Genomic DNA, 21,797 nt, shown 5'->3' on the forward strand with positions numbered 1-21,797 from the left:
CAAATACGAGCTCAAACTCAAACTCAAGAAGCTGGTCTCGTTCACAAGTCTTTACCCAAATACTCGTGTAAGGGCATCCACACTAGTATCTCTAAATGCCTTTATTCTTTAAAGTAGTGATTGAAATTCTGAAAACTCAAGTTTATCAGCCTCGCTTCTCGTCTCTGTAATTTACAATTGGAACAGTGCCTCGTCACAAATAAAGAGACACTGTTCACCCGCCACTAATTTTTAATTATTTCCCACAAAGCCTGGCCTCTTCTCTCTCGCGCATCTATTCATTTCACGCCATAGCCGAAGGCTCCATTTTCTCCTGGATTCGTCATTACAGAGCCAGCACATGATGAGTCTCTTTCTCTTATTTCCTCATCTACTCTCTCTCCTCTCATATCCAGATCAGCGCCCTAATTTTTGTCTATCACACCACTTCTGCAATTTTGCCTCTTCCTATGTTCTTCTGATTGGTGTTCCCTTCTTCTGCCTTTTCCTTTGTGCTTTGTTTTCTGAGGGAAGCACTTTGAGAAGAAGAGACAAAGAGAGATCAACCAAAGCAACGGAATAAAAAAGAATAAACAAATAATATTTTTAACAAGATAGTTTTTATACAGAGACTCTGATGATGATGCAGTGTACATTTTATAAGTGAGTAGCTAAAGTAATAAAGTGATTTTTTAAAACGTAATTTGATTCAAAATTTAAAGAGGTTGATGCGGATGCTTTAATGGTATTCCATTTGACGAGGCTCGCCGTTAAGGAAGTTATCATTCACGTATTGAACAGGGTATTGAAGCAGAGGGAGCGGTCAGGGCAGCAGGGCTCAAGTCCTTCAGAATCACGCATCGAAAGGAAGAAGAGGAGCGCATCCAAACGAACGAATAAAAAGCATAGACGAAGGACGTTGAAACATACGTATTTACCTGGACGGGAACTCGGAATCTCATTTAGGACCCTTTTTTCAGACCAAAAATCACATTGATCACGTGAAATTTGGAAAGGGGCCGCGCGAACGCTGGCCCCACTACCACAAATTATGACGTATTATGACGCAGGCTAAACCTCTTGGGCTGACCTTAGGCAGGCACCCCCAAAGTGCAATGAGGTCACCAACGTAGGCCATGGGCCTTGTTGATCGCCCAGGTCTGAAAAGGGTACAAAATGAACTTCGAATTTGTACCCGCCAGTCCATTTTTGAGGATTGGAGAGGAAACAAATCCATCTATAAAGATCTGGTCTGAGTGGTCTGGATTGTGAGGTCAATTTCCTGGGTAATGGTAAGTAACCATTAACGTTTCAGGAGTTTGGCAAAATGTTTGTGTGAATCTATGATCAATAGTATTGTTCTATATTTCTGTTGTAGGAACATTTGTGATTTTAGGGGTGACAATTTTGTGGGTGCCCTTTTCACATTTGCATATCAGCTGTTTGACAAAGTGTTTGAGACAACCTTACATTTGGGGAATAGAGTGACAGATTGCCATACTTAAAACGCATCCGAAACATTGAAGGAATTAATCTAACGTTATGTTTACGAAAAGTTCTTCTGATATAGCTGATGGCATATGGAGTTACTTTATGCATGAGCTTTGATAAGGCTCATTGTTCGCTTAAGAGTAGGTTCTAAACCTATGAGTCTAGTCCCAGAGAGTTCATACCGACCACGAAAAACGATAGGCTGCTGCTACTTGTAAACCATTGGAACGCACTCCACTAACGATTTATATGACTGACTGCAACTATGACCTGCCACAATTAAACTGTTTTCCTTTTTTGTCATATCTCATATGTTTGATACAAAATGTGGGAAAGCTGTGGGTGTCAGCTTATTGTGTTTAGTCCTCGTGTATCCCTTGTTTTGCTTTGATAATACGCTGTTTCTAATAGTTGATTTTAATTTTTTTTTTATAGCTTTTCTTTTGTTTTGATAGAATGTGGTAACGATGTGGGTGATAGCTTATAGTGTTTCATCCTCGTGTATCCCATGTTTTACTATGATGAATTCTCGCTTCTAGTTAGTTGGTTTGAATCTTTGCTATAATTCACGCCACTGTCTGTAAGTTACTGAACTTTGTGGATACGGCCAATTGTCAAATCTTCCCGAAGGCATTCACTACCACTTCGTTTTCTTCAGTACAAACAACTTGCATATAACCAATCAACCGTACTTTTTTAGATGACTTCCGCCATAATCTAAAATATGCTGCTTCAATAGGCACACTTGATCAGAGGATGCCTTCATACATTATTGGTGTTACTACATACTAAAAAGGATTCTATTATATGGAAACCTTGAATAATTCAATAACTCATTATTTGGGTCACACACTAGTACAAGAAAAAATTGCTCATCTTCTGTTCCTTCCCCTTCTGGCCTTCCTCTTGTTAGTTTTCCTTCCTTTCGTTTCAGCTTCTACCTTTACTTCCTCACTTTCTTTGTCTTCTGCTCTAACTTCTTTTTCTCCTTCAGTATTGGCTTTAACATGTTCTGTTTTCTTCATGTGCAGGTATTTGACGAGTCCTTTAAGGGCTACATCTGCTTCTTCGCTTTTCATGAGTTCTTCTGCAACCTCTGCTGGGGTAACCTCCACCTCCGTTATGAGCTTCTCAATTTCAGTAAACAAGGAGTGATCGGTTAAGCCAAGGTAGTTGCACGCAAGGATCTTAAACCCGCTTGGAGTGCAGTAGGACATGTGGATGTGCATGTCCATGCGACCTGGTCTGAGCAATGCAGGGTCAAGTCTGTCTTTGTGATTCGTGGTAAATACGATTATCCTCTCGTCACCACAACATGACCAGAGCCCATCGATGAAATTAAGTAGCCCGGAGAGTGTTAACTGTCAATGAGGAAGAGATACATCATTGAGGAAGAAAGAAGTAGGTCTACGCAAACCCAAGGAGAGGGAGAAGTTTTTGGAACAGATTGCTCATCTATTTGGTATTGTTTTTCCTTTTGCATTTCTCCTCCATTTTTTCAAAAGCAAATAAATGAAAAGTCACCATTTCATACTTGCGAGGAGTGTCATAGAAAACACCTTTTGTTGTTTTTCGAAAAGGGGGTTATTTTTCATCAAAATTTTATCGTTCAATTTCGAATAGATAAGCTTGCACAAAAAAAATAGTTGTGGCTCTGAAGTCAGAAGTTTTTTTTTTGGTAAGTAAAGAAGTCAGAAGTTGGTCTTCACTACACCAGTATGAGTTTAAATTTGAATTTTTTGAGCAATTTTCTATGCAGCTCCTTCATCTTTGCGTTCCTATCTTTTCCGTTCACTGAATAAGTTTTGTACGTTTTCCAAAATAGGAAACAAACCAGATGAAATGGATTCAATACCAAACAAGTGAACGCTGAATTTTGATTCATCATCTACATTGAAATGGGAGTGAACCTGAAAACTCACCTGGCTGTCACCTTGGTCATAGCCTCCAGCTTCTCGGTTCTTAAAGTCGCTGCTGCAATCAATATCCTCAATCACAATAATTGATCGGTTCGCAGTGGAGACTAGAAGCCTCCTAAGCTCTGAATTGCTCTGGAGACTTGTGAGCTCCAAGTCATAAATGTCGAATTTCAGATAATTAGCCATGGCAGCAATCAAGCTGGACTTACCCGTGCCCGGGGGCCCATATAGCAAGTATCCTCGTTTCCACGCCTTCCCCACTCTCTTGTAAAACTTTCTTCTCTTGACGAACCTGTCCAAGTCATCCATAAGCTCCTTCTTGAGTGTTGGATCCATTGCCAAGGTGTCAAAAGTGGATGGATGGTCAAGATTAACATTCTCATGGTAGTGTCCAAGTGGCTGGAGCTTCAATACTTTATCTTCTTCTTTTATGGTTTTTGACATCTCCAGTACACAAGGCAAGTAAGAGCTCAGTACCTTCTCCTTGTACTTCTTGTGGAAGCTGAGCTCAATCGATCTACGCTCCACCTTTTCAGAATTGAGGTAGCCATCATAGTCGCTGGTTGTCTTTTGGGTCTCAGTGCATATCATTTGCCAAATGACTTCAATATCTTCAAAAGTATCGATAATCTTTTCGCCTTTATTGATGGTGATGGAAAATGTCCTATCATGCGGTGCTTTGGATACCTTTAGCCTCAAAACCGAAGGGCTTATTTTTGTCCGCAAGTAGATTTCTGAAGCCTCGAACATTTCGTTGATGGAGAGCCCATTGTTCTCATCAATGACAAGAGTCATTTGAGATGAAGAGTTTCCCATTAGGCCTCCTAATTTGGCTGAGATTTTCTCTCGGAGTTGTTGGGGAATGAGCTGGCTGGTTAGGTTTTGGACTTCATTGAGAACTGTCTTAACCAGCATTGCTGATGCAGCAAACGTGGTATATGTTGACAAAACTGATGTTGTTGAAGGCATGTTTGATACAGAAAACATGGCTCCAACTTTGTGGAAAGAAAGCTTGTTTTTAGATTTTGTATGTGGCTGGTTGAGTCCTGCCTTTTTGGGGAACATGGTTTTTTTATAGGCCCAATCTGTTGGAATGAGCTTCCAGTGGAAGCTCTTTGAAATTTTGGTGGTGGGCTCGTTAACAAAATTGCTATGGAAGCAGAGGGAGTAAGACAACGTCAAGCTGGCGATAAAGTGCAATCTTCCTTGGCAATTCTTAGGTGGTAACCCACCATGAGGATTGCAAGCACCCCACCGCCCCCCCCTTTTTTTTTTAATGGGAAATTAGGAAAGTTCCATACTTCCATGTTCATATCTATAAAGATGAATGTGGGCTATATGCCCCGGAAAAATTCCCCGTCTCTTTTTTTTGTATTTTTAGTGTTAGAAAAAGGGGAAATGGTTGGTTCGTTTGAGAGTCGCCACCCGGGTTTTGAAAAGGATTGTCCCCGAGAAACCATTTATTTGAAAAATGTGACTCTTTTGCCCTTTGAAAAGGTTTTGGTCAAAAAACAGAGAGTTTTGGGTTCGGTAGCCAGGTTACGAGGGGGGAAGGTTTTGTTTGGAAAAGCACCTCCCTCGCCCGATAAAATCGGTCTCTACTAATATTTGTGGGATTTTGAAAATCATTTTATTGCTTAACTTTTAATGTCACACAAACAGCTAGTTATAGCACATAAACAGTTTATAGCATGCAAATAATTGAATATCAACGCAAATGCTCATGCCTGAAACAAAATCAATGATACAGTGTATGCTAGTAATGGAAAACGAATCAGGCATGCTTGCATATTAATTGCAGAAAATAACTTAGATCAACACTTTGTCCCACGAAATGCTCCACCACGGCAGAGGGTTGTGCCATACGGTACTGATTTTGTGGTTACCTTTGCACATAAGCAGCTATAGCATATAAAATAGTTTATACCAAGAACAGATATTGATAAGCATGCTTGCATATGAAAAGGAGCCAAACGATGATTCTGTTCCACGTCAAACACCACCGTACGGCAGAGAGGAGTGTCGTACGACACTGGACTTTGTGGTTGGCAACGTTAAGTGACCAAACAGAGCTTACAGAGACCTAAAAAAGCATGCATGCTTAGGTACTAATTAGACAGTACCTATGTAAGACCATAATATATGACTGATACAATTCATGAATTTAGCTAGCATGGCATGTACTATTTCAAATGAATCATGGAATAGCATGACATATCATATTGATTTTTAATAAAACAGAAGAAGGAAAAGAGTTGCAAACAAAAACTGTTCCCTAGAAAACCTCTACCGTACGGCAATTATGTATGCCGTACGGTGGAGATATATGGGCTGCCAACTTTAATTTCTTGCATTTTTTGAACCATTTAGACCCAAAGCTGGTATAAGGAACCAGCCTGAGATTAATGGTGTACCCCTCAGAATACAAAGCAAAAAATCATACCTTTTGAAATGCAAGCCTTTCTTTGGATGATTGAAGATATGGCAATATCTATGGCACGGTTTCAAACGACCGGGTTTGTAAGCTTTGGTATACTACGGCAAAAAGGGTGTGGGTCTTGTCTTTGGATTGTGGGTTGCTTTTGAAAACGGTTTTGGACTTGGTTTTGGAAAGAAGATAATATTTTTAGTGCTTGAAAAAAGAATGAAGAGATGTATTGATTTTCAAAACCGTTTGAAGCTGTTTTTGTCAAAAAAAAATGTATTCCTTTTTTTTTCCAAAAAATGTCCCCTCTCTTTCTTTTTTTTCCAAAAAATTGTATGTCTTGTCTAATGAAGGGGGAGGTATTTATAGGGTAAAAATGGCTTGAAAATGAAGCAAACTTGGTCTGCACGCATTTTTAACCGACTTTGTGTCTACCGTACCGCACATAAACTCTACCGTACAGCACTAGGCTTCCAGTGTACGGCACATCGCAACCGACTTAAGTTTAGGCGGTTAAAAACTCTACCGTACGGTAGAAATATGTCTACCGTACGGCACAGTTGACCGCCGTACGGTACAGGTGACTGCTCAACAGGCCAAACTTCGAAAGGCCGCCCCGGACACTCCCGAACTCGGTTTTAGGTGTTCTTTGAACCGTTGGAAAGCTCGTTAAGTCTACTTTCTAACCCAAGTGGTTTGGATAAAAATAATTTTGTACATCAAAAGATATGACGATTTTATCCGCAGGTGGTCGAAAAAGAAGTCGTTTAGGCAAAATCCTTGTATCTCCCTCATTTCAAATCGGATTAAGGCTTATTATATATCGATAAAGAGGGTTTTGAATGTACTAAAAGGTGGTGGAATCCAAACATAAAAATAAGAAAGTTTGTTTTATGAAAAATGGGCTGAAAGCAGATTAAACCAAAGACTGTTGGTGCCACGATGGCCAAAACACGTACTCACTCATTCTAAGCGTCACTGGGCACTCTCATACCTGATTCTTAAGGTGTTTCCTCAGTCCTTTGAGTACAAAGAGTATTGTCTAAAGCTTTTCAAGGCACATTTTCATCATTGGGAAGCTTATCGGCCACTTGTCTATGGTTTTCGAAAGGTAGCGCTCCAAAAGGTTTATATCAATCCAAAGGTTTAAATCATTCTTTATTTATCATCATTGGGGACTTAAAAAGTGTCCGGGATTTTCAAATTGGGGTGTCTACAATGAAGCAAACCTAGAGGTAAAACCGTAAAAGGTACGCAATACTTTACAATTAATCTCTTTTCTATTGATAATTAGGGTTTCTGAGTACGTGATATTGACTTTGCCATCAGAGGGCCTTTGCCAACGAGAGGCTTAGGTGCGCTCACCCCTGTCTATTTTGCAGATTAGGGTTCCGGCGTAAAACTAGAGTTCCGGTCAAGTGGCACGTGAAGCTGTTCCACCAACGTGCTACTTCTAGCACTAGGCAGTTTTTATCCACTTACAATTGGCACCATCTATGGGAAACGAAAGAGTTCCCTTTGAAAAACGACCATGGTGGAAGAAGATCCGAAGACCCCACTCGACCCAAAGAACCTGCTGAATGCAGAAAGAGACGGGTCCCCGCTGAATGCTCCGAGAAAGGAAGGGGACGGGGGGGACGGCGAAAAGAGACAACAATGAAGGGAAATCCATTAACCTTGTAGGAAAATTCCAAAGACAAAGATGGAAGGACGGCAACAGAGTCCACACGGAGGGAAAAACCTCACCGTAGGAAAGAGTCTGTCGCGCATTTGAAAAGTGCTCGTAACAGTGACGATGTCCTTGATTAAAAGAGGCAGGAGATCGAGGAGTATGCACGCTTGATCAAGAGACGAGAGCATGAAATCTGAGCAATAAAGTAGATCCAGGAGCACCCCGAAGACTCTGGACTTTCATGAAGATACTCCAGGGGGAACAGCCGAGCTTTGGTAAAATACAAGAGGGCTTCTTCACGAGGAAGAAGAAGCAGGAGTAGGAGTTGTACCACAAAGCAAAAAGAGGCTTTGTCACAAAAAAGGAGAAGCAAAAGCAGGAGTAAGAGTTTGTTAGTAATGCTAAGAATACAAGTGTGTGGATTCTGAAACCTTTAGTCACTTTCTTTTGATCAAGTTCGTTCAACAGTCAGCTTAATTATTTATTTTTACTATTGCTTGTTAATTTTTAGTTTAAAAATCAGTCACAACTTTTGTCAACCTGGTTAGTGTTTAATCAATTTTAGTTTATTTAGTTTTTCTATAAAAATACACCAGTCCCTGTGGGTTCGACCTTGCACTTGCATAACTATACTTCGATACGATTCGTGTGCTTGCGAGTAAAATTTCACAACAAGTTTTTGGCGCCGTAGCCGGGGACTTAGTACTTTTTTTTCAAAGGAAATCTAGAGATTAATTTGAATTGATTTTTCGCTTCTACTAGTTTAGTTAACCGACAGAAAAAAAAGAAAAAAAAAATTGCATTTAACTTAGTCTGCTTCATTTGAACCTCTTTTATTTCCTTGTTTCACCTTTGTTTAAGTCGCTGTGTGACTTTGGGATTCAGTAGCAGCAAGATCAAGTTAGGGTACAAGTGTTTGATTGCAATAATTTTCGGAACCACTATAATTTCCGTGCACCACGGTGGTTGGAGTAAGAAGCAACAAGTCACGGGTTCATTACTAAGTCTTAATTTATATTTGTTATTTATTCTGTTTTTTTTTTCTTTATAACCTCTGTGACTGAGTTTGTGTTAAGTGGTGAGCAATCCTGTGCGGTTTCGGGAAAATTTAAGCAGAGACCTTTTCTTGTAGTGAAATATGAATTTTTTCAATCAAGTACATAATCGTGCATGCTCTATATGTAATAGCACTTGGCATACAATAGAATCTTGTCCTACCTATTATTATGAGCAAGCCCATGCACGAAATTATGTCCGTTTACTAATTTGGTATATCCGATGTACAATCCAAATGCGGGGAACAATTTTTGTTACTGGAGGGGACAACAATCTCATAAAAATGTAGATGGGCAACCTTCGCATTCACATAATCAATTTTTTTCAAAATTTTCACCCCCTATTGAGCCATGTCCTACGCAGTCATATCCAAATCAATTTCACTTTACTGCGCGCACCTCTTGCTCCACAACCGTACATGCAGTATGATGAATTAGACTGTCGTGACTCATCTTTAGAAGAATGTCTCAAAAAGTGTAGTGAAGAGATTAGGCAATTAATATACAAAACAAATTGAAAATTCGACACATTTACAAAGTCAATTCGATATATTTACACCTCTCGCTCCACAGCCCACAGGCAAATAGTTGGTTCGAATTATCAAAGCTTATCATTAGAGGACACTCTTAAAGCACTCACTGTTGAAATCGAAAATAACACTCTCTTGAAGACTCAAGCTATTTCGGAATTAGAAAATCAATTGGAGCAATTGGCTAATCGAATGAGGGAGATTGAGGAAGAGGACATTTATAGTGAATCTTTAGATAATCCAAACTGGAAATTTGTCGTAAGCGACACCCCTGACTTTTCTGACGAGCTGGAACAGATTGAATTTACTCTCCTATTTGAGTCTAGGGTACAGTTAGATAAGCCAGTGAGTATATCATTAGAAAAATTCAGCGGAGTCAGAAAAAGAGAATGTATGTTTAGTTCAAGGGACTTCAACGCAATCAAATAGCGAGGATCCTTTAAAGGCTTGCTTAGCTCATTTCATTTTAGTTGTGATATTGATATTGATGAATCTATTGAGCAAGTAAATTCGTTGTTGGACTCAACCCCTATTATGAATATTTAAAAATGGCAAGCTAAAGAAATCTCTATTCCACTTTCTTCATCACCACCGCTCGCACTTGTTATGGAGCCACCATAAGTTGATTTGAAAACTTTGTCATCCGTTCATGAAATTGAAATTTTAGCTAGAGCCAATAAAGGTGTTGCACCCATTGTCATTCTTAGTCATGGTGATCAAAATGAAAGGGAAACAAAAGTTGATGATTATAAAGATGAGAACGGTGAAGTTGAGTGGGATTTTATTTTCGGAGTTGATCTTTTATTGCCAACTCATAAAGTTTGTTTAGAGGCACTGCTATTCAAACAAATATTCCCGGCCATGGTATGCTGATCGTGCCTCTATTTTTGCTCTGTACTTGACACACATGATTGAACACTTCGCAAAATTTCTTTCGATGGTGTCAAATAACTTTTGTTGGAAGAATCCGTATATTCTAAATTACAAGAAGAGGATAAAAAAGGAAATGACTTGATTGTTTTACTTAATAGTATTTAATTTTTTTTTTTTTCTTTTCTATCTCGTTTTTGTTTTTTTTGTTTTGTTTTTTTTTGTGTCGCTAACCAATTGCAGGCAATATTGGTAACAATTGTTCTTCATGCGAGGTAACTCCATCAACTTTTTATGTTTTTAGCTCTCTTTGCTACATTGAGGACAATGCATCATTTAGGTTTAGGGGAGAGACTACTCCCTCCGTCCTTTATTTAGAGTCCAGTATTTTATTTTGGGATGTCCCTTAATAAGTGTCTATTTTGTAAAGTTAGTGGGTAAAAGTTGGTGCATTGTCTATTTTGTGCCTAAAAGCAGATTCCATTTTGAAAAGTTAGTGAGTAAAAGTATAATGATGATGGGTAAGTAGGGAAAGTGGAGGAAAAAATTGATGTGAAAGGTATAATGATGATGTCTTTTTAATAAGTTAGAGTTACGAAACAGGACCCTTAAAAAGTGACAGAGGGAGTATTATTTTTGAAAAAAATGTATTTGCTGCAATTGTGGTTTTATTATTATATTATTTTGTCAAAAAAAAATTTAAAAAAAATTGAAAGTTGTGGATAAGTATTTGGACTTCTGACGTGGTTGTTGGTTTTTTATTAGTGCTAGTGTGATTTGTTGTCCAAGTTTGAGTCTTGATATAATTTTAGTAATAGAGTAAACTTGTAAGCATAGTTATTGATAAGAGGCACCAACCTGATTCGTATCACCTATGTTTGGATAGAGATTAATCACTTGTGTACATGTCTTTGCACGAGCATCGTCACACCTAGAGTTGGATTTGACCTCGAGTACCGTACATATATTTTTGGTGCCTCAGTAGGAGTCAGATGTCTTAATAGAATGTTAATGCCCTTTTCCCACCAAGGAGAAAATAATAATACAAAAAAAGAGAGAATAAAAATGTATGCTTTTTTGGGCTTTTCACTTAGTAACCGGGCCTCTTGCCTCAGTAAGTAGTGAGTGTTTGCGTCAAATGGTGGAGAGTTCTGGGATTGTCATGTGTGGTTAGCTTGGGTTTGTAGCCGTTTTGACTCGAGTGATTAAGTATGTTGGGGTGTTCTCTACATCTAGTACCCTAAAGCTGTCTGGTTTGGGTGTGACTGGCCTAAAACTCGCTACAAGGGTCAATTAGAAAGCTTAAGGGACCAAGGCATTGAACGACCACAAGAAGAAAAAAAAAAGAGAGAAAAAAAAATTGTGAATTGAAATATGGGGAGAGCTATAATTTCATGCGGGCATTTTGATAAGTATTAAGGCATTGAAGGTGCGATAAGTATTAAGGCATTGAAGGTGCGTGTATTTGTTTTCGAGGTTAATGAACATCTTTGTGTGATTTTTCACATACACGCATGCCTTGTGATTTCTTTCTATCTAGATATATATGAGAGAAACCGTTTTTGTGCTAATTCGGATTAGAATGTTCACTTGTTTAATTGTGTTAATGAATGAAGCATCTTGCCTCTAACTTGCGTTATATTCACACTAGTTAGTTTGAGAGGCCAATGAATACGTTTGAGATTCTGATCGAGTATCAACATCTTGAAAAATTTGTGGGTATATTCACGGCAAACCCTCACGAGACTATAACTCGTCCATTAGAGCAACCTAGGGGTTTAAAGGCTTGTTGCATATGCTAAATGCAATCGGACTCCTCTAAGAAAGGATTATTTAGTGTTTTTCTTTTTCTTTGTCTTGTTTTATTTCTTTTGCTCGAGGACTAGCAAAATATAGGTTTAGGGGTATTTAATGAGCACAAAATACTGACACTTAGAGGCCCCAATTTTATATGTTGTCAGTTCCTAATTATTCTTAATTGACTAGTGTTATTATCTTTCTATTCATTTTCGTTATACAATTGTGCAAAATTCTATTCATTTTCGTTATACAATTGTGTTTTTGCAGAAAAAGCTAATAATCACATTATTTGGTGTCAAAGCTAAGCTCGTGGTAAAGTAGTCAAAGTGCAATCAAAAGAAATCAAGTCTCCGAAAGATTTTTGCATGATGGATAAAAAATAAAACGGCCTTTGTTTCCCTATTTGTTTGCACGTGGTTTAGGAATGTGAATTCTATTAGAATTATAATGGAAGGCAAATTAGATATTGCCTAATAAATAGAGTTTGGGTAAGGAAAGAATTATGATTCCCCTAATGTCAATTGTAGCATTATAAATAGGAGGAGGAGCATCAGCATCACCACGGGGACGGAGAAGACAACGCACATCACCAACTCGGACGACATCACCATGAGAGGCTAGACTTTCAGATTAGGGTTGAGGATGAAACCTCATATTTTGTAGTAACTATACTTCGATACGATTCGTGGGCTTGCGAGTACTTTAAAATTTCAAAATAATTTTTAGCCCAACGAGCTTCTCTCAGAGGTAATAACACTTGAGTTTATCCAAATTGACTAGAGTCGAGAACTCGTTGCCGTCAAGATCGATGAGTTGTGCAGCTCATCCAGATAGAATAGTCTTGATGATGTAAAGCCCGAACCACTTTGGTTGAAACTTTCCTCGCTGATCAAAAACTAGTGCCCGAATCTCTTTCAGAACCATATCCCCTTTCGCCAAGTCCTTGGATTTCACCTTCTTATTAAATGCATGTGCGATCCTCCATTGGTATCCTTGAATGTGGTTTAGAGCTCTCAGTCTCCGTTCGTCAAACAACATGAGCTCCTCGAACCTGTTGCTTAGCCATTCCGCCTCCTCAACTTCACATTCGACCATGACCCTTAGGGACAACACTTCCAGCTTGATGGGGAGTACGGCTTCCATACCATACACCAAAGAATAGGTGTTGCCCCTGTCGTAGTATGGACGGATCCCCAAAGCGCTAGCGGTAGTTGTTTTTGCCGATTCCTATCGGATTCGATGGTCTTTTCAATGATCGTCTTGACTATTTTTTTTTCTACTTCTACAACCCTGTTGGTTTACGGGCGTAGACCATTGACTTATGCACTTGAATTTGGAATTTGTCTAGAACTTCTCGAGCCCATCCTTTCAAATGTACCCCGTTGTCTAACACAAACGCTTGCCATACCTATAGATGACATTCTGCTTGATGATGAAATGAGCGACTTGGACCACTGTCAAGGTTGCATAGGAAGCTGTTTCTACCCATTTTGTGAAGTAATCTATAACGACTAGGATGAACTTGTGACCGTTGGATGCCGCCGACGTGATCCTCCCTATGACATTGATTCCCCACACGGAGAAAAGCCAAGGCGAGGTCATTTGGTGAGTTCGGATGGTGGAACGTGCATGAGGTTGGCATGAATTTGACATTTGTGGCACCGCCGCATGTACTCCATACACTCTGTTTCCATGGTAGACTAGAAGTAGACCTGCTTCAAAATCTTCTTAAGCATCATACCATTCATGTGGGGGACCGCAAACTTTCTCATGAATCCCCTGCATTATCCTTGTCGCTTCGGTACCATGAACGCATAACTTGTGCAATCCGCAATGTGACCTCTTGTACAGCTTTCCCCCACAGATGATGTACTAAGCCGCAAGCCTTTGGAGAGCAATTCTATCCTTTTTACTTGCTTCGGCGGGGTACTCTCCCCTCTCAAGGAAGTTCCAAATGTCGTGGTACCATGGTAGGTTATCGTCGGGTTCATCAATGGCCATGACGTGTTTATTCACCGGTGAATTTCTCTGCTCGATTATGATCGGCCTCAACTTCACATCGATTGGGATTTAACCTAAAAGCATCAGCTAATTGGTTCTTGAGTCTTGGCACATGAGTAAAGGTTACCTTGTTGAAACGAGGAATCAAATCTCAACCTCTATGAAAGCAAACAAATCACAGAGGTTGAGATTCAAAGGATATTCCACAATTCTTGTTGGTAAAAATACCACAAAATACAATCCAATCTTGTTGATTTCATTTGGGTCACCATAACAAATAGAGAGTAGCTTTTCTACTTCATATTCTCCCGGAGAAACTAAAGATTCGTAACCATTATCTTCATCTTCATCACAGTCCAAGCTGTTTTCTTCAGAATCTGAATCTTCTATATCAGAATCTACAAATCAAAATTCCCTTACACAATTTTTCCCACTCCCTCAGCAAAGATAGGAAATCTTCGGCTTTTTCATTCCTCACCTAGAATCCTTTTGGACCACTTGTATGATTGACATAGAAAAGAAAGCAACAATACATAAATCAAAGAATATGGGCCAATATGCTACCTCAGTTTCCAGATGGTTCAACTAAAGACTCTTGCAGGTATTGGAATTTAAGGCAATGGCCCACCTCTAATAACCCCAAGTACAAAAAAACATATTTAGTCTGCAAGTTTGAATGAAGGAGTAAGGACTACAAAAACAATATATTCAATCATTTTATGACATACATGCAGTGATTAATTTAACACTAGAAATGACAGCCCCAAGAGAAAGACCAATTGACGTTGCTCTGCATCTGGAGTATAAATCAGGCAAAGTCATTTCAGACTTCTCATCTACATCAGCATCCTCTAGTGAACTATTTGAACTAGCATCGCTTATTGAGCATGCATCACTATCTCCCTTCGAGCTTTTAGGAGCTACAAATGCAAACAAAGTAAATTAGAATGCTTTATTTAATACAAGATTACCGATCACAAAGCTACTACACAATTGGTTAACATGGATAAATGCCTATTACTTTTTTCAAATAGTTATCTCCCAAAACAAAAATAAAAACACAAGAACCAGATTATATTCAATAATGATCAAAGACTACATACTCCGACCTGTTAGAGAAATATACTGACAATTGGTTGCATTCAAAGTGGTGAATGAAAAATGTGGCATTGAATATGTAATGCCCCGATTTTTCAAGGAATATTTGGAAGTAATATAGAATAACTTTTTAAGAAAAAATTTGCTAATCAAGTATAATTTATCCAAAATAGAGGTTTAATCATTATAATCCCAAAATAGATTTACTGAATCAAAATACATTAACTTCAGAGCCGACTCTAGGCTTGATACGGATTCCAAGCATACTCGATCTCCTCTCCTGGTTTTCCTCCTGTCTCAAAACTGCTCCACCATTGAATCCTGCATCCGCTGGCAAATTGATCGCCGAAGCAACCGATTAGCTAGGATACAGACGTATTCGTGAGTGATAAATCACCCAGTAGAATAATCTAATCCAATTATCCCTCTTACTTTACAGTTAGCAAGTAACATGATAATAATGATGCGAAGAAGTAAAACAGAGATTTTTCACATAAACCGATTTATTACTATCCATTAACCTAACGTGAAATCTAAGATCTAATCGTCCATGGTGGAAGTTTAGAGAGAGAAAACGAAGTGGGTCTTGGCCTGGCACCCATCCGAACGCCAATTCGAGTTATGCCTCTCCTAACCCGTGCCTGGGCATCACCGAACCAATCACCAAAGTCAGCCTGGTGCCCCGTTTCTCCGTCGTCATCTTCGTTTTACCGAAGCTGTTTTGGAACTCGTTTCTTGCTTTTCGACCGGACCTAAGGTAGAACAACCCTCTCTTACTTCTCCTTAAGTGTATTTACTCTGATGAGGATTTTAACAAGTTTCAATGGCGAAAATCAAACCCACGGATCGAAATCGTGTAATCTGACATTTTCCCCTGTTTTTCGAAAACCCACTGTTCCTGGACGTAATGTTTTTGAAAAAATTAACACTAAAAATACAGTTAACCCCCTTAGGCAATTGAATGTATTGTTTTGGCCCAAAATTTAATGATACGTTATTTACAAATTGCAGTTTTAACCTCAAGATAGTTAATTGTACAACTTCCCCATTGTTATATTATCACTAATATGACAATCTAATTTATAAAAATAAGTCTAGACTTACTAGTGATTGTAGAAAAATCATTTTTTTTAAACAAAGATTTTCACTAATTAAATTAACTTCTTGGCCATACAAGACTAAAGGCAACGGCCCATCCATAAAAAGTTACGTGATTCTTATGCTTATTATTTATTTCCATTATCATGTTGATTATTTGAATGTTGCTTTGATTCTTGATTTATATGCTAGATTGGACCCTAAAGACATAGGGTGGTATGCGAATAGAATTCACCTAGATGATGCTAGGTAATGGATAAATTGGAAAGTTTTATTTTTAGATTGCCTGCAGGCGGGATTTTGAGATGTGATGAGTTAGATGTGATGATTTGAATTGGCAAAGCAAGTCCAGTGATGAATACTTGGATGTGATGATTTGAAATTGGCAAAGTAAGTCCAGTGATGAATTGAAACTGGCGGGAGTCCAGTGATGATTGTGAAGTGGTGCATAAGATAGGCAAACCCTAGTTATGATTTGGGCATGATAAGCTTTCCTTTTGTTGTAATGAGAGGGATACACACTAGGTACATAACTTAGGTGCAATCCGCGACAGCAAAAGAAAGTGATCTCATGGGACAGGGCATAGCTAGCGGTTGGGGAGGAAAGTTCTCGTGGATGAGATCTTAGATTTCACGTTAGGTTAATGGATAGTAATAAATCGGTTTATTTGAAAAATCTCTGTTTTACTTCTTCGCATCATTATTATCCTGTTACTTGCTAACTGTAAAGTAAGAGGAGTAGTTGTGTAACGCCCCGAATTTTGGGTACGTTAAATAAACAATTTCATTGATAAAACCAAATGGAGTCTGGCTCGTTATTACAACAAAACTCCCACAAGAGTTCAATATTTATACAATGAAAGGGTTCTAGGGTTCCTAACTACAGCTCCACCTGCTCCTCCATCCTAGCCAGCTCCAAAAGCCTCCAAGGTGAACTGTTCATCTTGATCATCTACAAGGTCTGACACATTATACCAGCGTCGCCACCGATATAATATGTCAGGGTCACCAAAGGTAACACCGTGGGCTACAAAAGCTCAGCAGAACAATCCCATACCCGCTAACCTATAACTTACAAACAACAGGTTATACAAACATCGATTTCCACATGATACATGTATACACAGCTAACAACGACACATCCATATTTGTTAATCAACTATCGTTGGTGTCCAAGATTTTCTGAGTTTCTCCTACGCGACTCGTCGTAGACCGTGTCATCATTTTCATGTATAAATCAACCTTTCAAAACCATCTTTTGTTTAACACACCCAACCTCAGTTCCGCTGTTCCGGGTTCCCGTGTATCCTCACAATGGTTCCGCCGCACCGGGTTCCCATTGGCACACATCAGCATTGGCTCCGTACCGCGGATAACCAAGCCACACACCCAACCTCGGTTCCACCGTTCCGGGTTCCCGAGTATCCTCACAATGGTTCCGCCGTCCCGGGTTCCCATTGGCACACAATTGCATTGGCTCCGTACCGCGGATAACCATGCCACAATTCAAAACCCTTGGTTCTGCCGCTCCGGGTTCCCAAGTATCCCACAATGGTTCCGCCGCTCTGGGTTCCCATTTGGGGTTTTCGAAAAACTAAATCCTCGGTTCCGCCGCTCCGGGTTCCCGAGTATCCCACAATGGTTCCGCCGCTCCGGGTTCCCATGTGGGGTTTTCGAAAAACTAAACCCTCGGTTCCGCCGCTCCGGGTTCCCGAGTATCCCCACAATGATTCCGCCGCTCCGGGTTCTCATTGGGTTTTTCACAAATCTTACTTTTACACACGCACACACACAACTCACATTATGCAACCAAAACCGGTCATAATGTAGTTTCAAAATATTTCCTTTCTCGGAAAACATTTCATTTCATTAATCACACCCTAGGTGCCATGTTTCTACTTTCTCGATTCTCGTGTCTCGTTACATGCAAAGACTCTGCGGTAGGACAAAAATAAGCATGAATCATTCTAACAAGATTATCCAATTCTATATTACTTATCACGCTCAATAACCACTTATAGCATAACGCCACATGTACGGACGCCCTTGGAGTGTATCACTTATGCTTATTCAAAGCACAACGCCACATGTACGGACGCCCTTGGCGTGTATCCCATGTTTTGCTTTGATAATACGCTGTTTCTAATAGTTGATTTTAATTTTTTATAGCTTTTCTTTTGTTTTGATAGAATGTGGTAACGATGTGGGTGATAGCTTATAGTGTTCCATCCTCGTGTATCCCATGTTTTACTATGATGAATTCTCGCTTCGAGTTAGTTGGTTTGAATCTTTGCTATAATTCACGCTACTGTCTGTAAGTTACTGAACTTTGTGGATACGGCCAATTGTCAAATCTTTCCGAAGGCATTCACTACCCCTTCGTTTTCTTCGGTGCAAACAACTTGCATATAACCAATCAACCGTACTTTTTTAGATGACTTCCGCCATAATCTAAAATATGCTGCTTCAATAGGCACACTTGATCAGAGGATGCCTTCATACATTATTGGTGTTACTACATTACTAAAAAGGATTCTATTATATGGAAACCTTGAATAATTCAATAACTCATTATTTGGGTCACACACTAGTACAGGAAATAAAATTGCTCATCTTCTGCTCCTTCCCCTTCTGGCCTTCCTCTTGTTAGTTTTCCTTCCTTTCGTTTCAGCTTCTACCTTTACTTCCTCACTTTCTTTGTCTTCTGCTCTAACTTCTTTTTCTCCTTCAGTATTGGCTTTAACATGTTCTGTTTTCTTCGTGTGCAGGTATTTGACAAGTCCTTTAAGGGCTACATCTGCTTCTTCGCTTTTCATGAGTTCTTCTGCAACCTCTGCTGGGGTAACCTCCACCTCCGTTATGAGCTTCTCAATTTCAGTAAACAAGGAGTGATCGGTTAAGCCAAGGTAGTTGCACGCAAGGAGCTTAAACCCGCTTGGAGTGCAGTAGGACATGTGGATGTGCATGTCCATGCGACCTGGTCTGAGCAATGCAGGGTAAGTCTGTCTTTGTGATTCGTGGTAAATACGATTATCCTCTCGTCACCACAACACGACCAGAGCCCATCGATAAAATTAAGTAGCCCGGAGAGCATTAACTGTCAATGAGGAAGAGATACATCATTGAGGAAGAAAGAAGTAGGTCTACGCAAACCCAAGGAGAAGGAGAAGTTTTTGGAACAGATTGCCCATCTATTTGGTATTGTTTTTCCTTCTGCATTTCTCCTCCATTTTTTCAAAAGCAAATTAATGAAAAGTCACCATTTCATACTTGTGAGGAGTGTCATAGAAAACACCTTTTGTTGTTTTTCGAAAAAGGGGGTTATTTTTCATCAAAATTTTCTCGTTCAATTTCGAATAGATAAACTTGCACACAAAAAATAGTTGTGGCTCTGAAGTCAGAAGTTTTTTTTTTGGTAAGTAAAGAAGTCAGAAGTTGGTCTTCACTACACCAGTTTGAGTTTAAATTTGAATTTTTTGAGCAATTTTTTACGCAGCTCCTTCATCTTTGCATTCCTATCTTTTCCGTTCACTGAATAAGTTTTCTATGTTTTCCAAAATAGGAAACAAAGCAGATGAAATGGATTCAATACCAAACAAGTGAACGCTGAATTTTGATTCATCATCTACATTGAAATGGGAGTGAACCTGAAAACTCACCTGGCTGTCACCTTGGTCATAGCCTCCAGCTTCTCGGTTCTTAAAGTCGCTGCTGCAATCAATATCCTCGATCACAAGAATTGATCGGTTTGCAGTGGAGACTAGAAGCCTCCTAAGCTCTGAATTGCTCTGGAGACTTGTGAGCTCCAAGTCATAAATGTCGAATTTCAGATAATTAGCCATGGCAGCAATCAAGCTGGACTTACCCGTGCCAGGGGGCCCATATAGCAAGTATCCTCGTTTCCACGCCTTCCCCACTCTCTTGTAAAACTTTCTTCTCTTGACGAACCTGTCCAAGTCATCCATAAGCTCCTTCTTGAGTGTTGGATCCATTGCCAAGGTGTCAAAAGTGGATGGATGGTCAAGATTAACATTCTCATGGTAGTGTCCAAGTGGCTGGAGCTTCAATACCTTATCTTCTTCTTTTATGGTTTTTGACATCTCCAGTACACAAGGCAAGTAAGAGCTCAGTACCTTTTCCTTGTACTTCTTGTGGAAGCTGAGCTCAATCGATCTACGCTCCACCTTTTCAGAATTTAGGTAGCCATCATAGTCGCTGGTTGTCTTTTGGGTCTCAGTGCATATCATTTGCCAAATGACTTCAATATCTTCAAAAGTATCGATAATCTTTTCGCCTTTATTGATGGTGATGGAAAATGTCTTATCACGCAGTGCTTTGGATACCTTTAGCCTCAAAACTGAAGGGCTTATTTTCGTCCGCAAGTAAATTTCTGAAACCTCGAACATTTCGTTGATGGAGAGCCCATTGTTCTCATCAATGACAAGAGTCATTTGAGATGAAGAGCTTCCCATCAGGCCTCCTAATTTGGCTAAGATTTTCTCTCGGAGTTGTTGGGGAATGAGCTGGTTGGTTAGGTTTTGGACTTCATTGAGAACTGTCTTAACCAGCATTGCTGATGCAGCAAAAGTGGTATATGTTGACAAAACTGATGTTGTAGAAAGCATGTTTGATTGAGAAAACATGGCTCAAGCTTTTTGGAAAGAAAAATCTGTGTTTCAGATTGTATGTGGTTGGTTGAGTCATGGCTATTTCGTTAACATGGTTTTTATAGGCCAAATCTGTTGGAATGAGCTAGCTAGCTTCCAGAGTCAAGGTGGCGAAAAATGCTTTGTCTTCCTTGGCAACCACCGTGAGGAATTCACAACCCCCCACCCCCCCTCCTTTTTTTTTCTTTCATATTATGGAAAAGTAGTAAAGTTCCATGATTGCTGACTGAGGAGGAGTCAATGCTTGGCCTTCACGGATGGAGGATTCAGGGGTGGTTGGGTGAATGCTTGGCCTTCACGGATGAAATTTCTTGTCTTTTGGCCTAAAAAGTCAATTTTATTTTTTATTTTCCTCTTTATTCATTTTTTTCCCATATTTGTTAGTTTTGCGTTAAATTTTTGTGACTTATTGATTCATCTTAACGAGATGAATCGGAAATGTACAAAATTATGATCAAAACTCATAATTTTTTGAATAAAAACAAAAAAAAGTCAAAAAGACGCGAAAAAATTTGAATAAAGAAAAAAAGTCAAAAAATCTTTTTGTTTTGGAATTATTTTTATCTTGATTGAATTTTTAAATATTTTGGTCATAATTTTCATCTTTTAGATTCCTCTCATTGAGACGAATCAATAATTTAAAAAAAAAATTGATGCCAAGCTAACAAATGTAGAAAAACTTTGAATAAAAACAAAAAAATAATCCAATTTTTATTTTTTTATTTATTTAGGCTAAACTAGGCCAAAGAGTGACCTTAGTAGTGCCGATCTTTTATTTTGCAGTGAGATTTGTTCCCTGAGAGCACCCAATTGGCCCAAACTAACCCTGAATTAAGTAAGAACAAGGTTTTGAATGCCAGACCGACTGAAGTACTGGTTTTTCTATTGGTACGGTGTGTGCTGGTACAGATGAGATACTAAATATCGTTTCTGATTTATCACTATTAATGTTATTCTCCTACATAGTCCCCTAGTCAATGAACTCACCTCCTCCCTTCGTCAATGAATTCACCTCCTCCTGTTTACATTTTTTGAAAAAAAATTTCAAATAGGGCTCATTTAATCAAGATTTAAAACTGAATTTTTTAAAAACAGGGCCCAAAGCGGCAAGGCATATGAATTGAAGGCTACACTTTTGGTTTGACCTATAAACATTTCAATGCTACACTTTTGACCAATAAATAAATGTTCA

General features: G+C 39.2%; 1 protein-coding gene, 1 long non-coding RNA gene and 1 pseudogene across 4 annotated transcripts; 1 reads left to right on the top strand and 2 right to left on the bottom strand.

Annotated features, from left to right (window-relative positions):
• The first annotated feature begins 777 nt into the window (after nucleotides 1-777).
• Nucleotides 778-18,846, top strand: LOC131310081 (uncharacterized). 3 transcript variants are annotated; one of them, XR_009195114.1, is made up of 3 exons: nucleotides 778-1,271; nucleotides 2,502-2,932; nucleotides 3,296-4,410. It is a non-coding gene; the product is annotated as an uncharacterized LOC131310081 (long non-coding RNA). The 3 variants fall into 3 exon arrangements; XR_009195115.1 differs by lacking the exon at nucleotides 3,296-4,410 and adding an exon at nucleotides 18,707-18,846 and having other exon boundaries at nucleotides 794-1,271; XR_009195113.1 differs by lacking the exon at nucleotides 3,296-4,410 and having other exon boundaries at nucleotides 784-1,271; nucleotides 2,502-2,933.
• LOC131310077 (AAA-ATPase At3g50940-like) lies at nucleotides 1,288-4,454 on the bottom strand. The gene is made up of 2 exons (XM_058336882.1): nucleotides 3,393-4,454; nucleotides 1,288-2,831 (listed from the first exon to the last, which is right to left on the bottom strand). Exons 1-2 carry the CDS (start codon nucleotides 4,452-4,454, stop codon nucleotides 2,343-2,345), a joined length of 1,551 nt encoding a protein of 516 aa, XP_058192865.1. The 3' UTR covers nucleotides 1,288-2,342.
• On the bottom strand, nucleotides 18,252-20,629 carry LOC131310079 (AAA-ATPase At3g50940-like; annotated as a pseudogene).
• Nucleotides 20,630-21,797: the final 1,168 nt, after the last annotated feature.

Source organism: Rhododendron vialii, chromosome 12a, assembly GCF_030253575.1.
Source record: "Rhododendron vialii isolate Sample 1 chromosome 12a, ASM3025357v1".
Taxonomy (NCBI): Eukaryota; Viridiplantae; Streptophyta; class Magnoliopsida; order Ericales; family Ericaceae; genus Rhododendron; species Rhododendron vialii.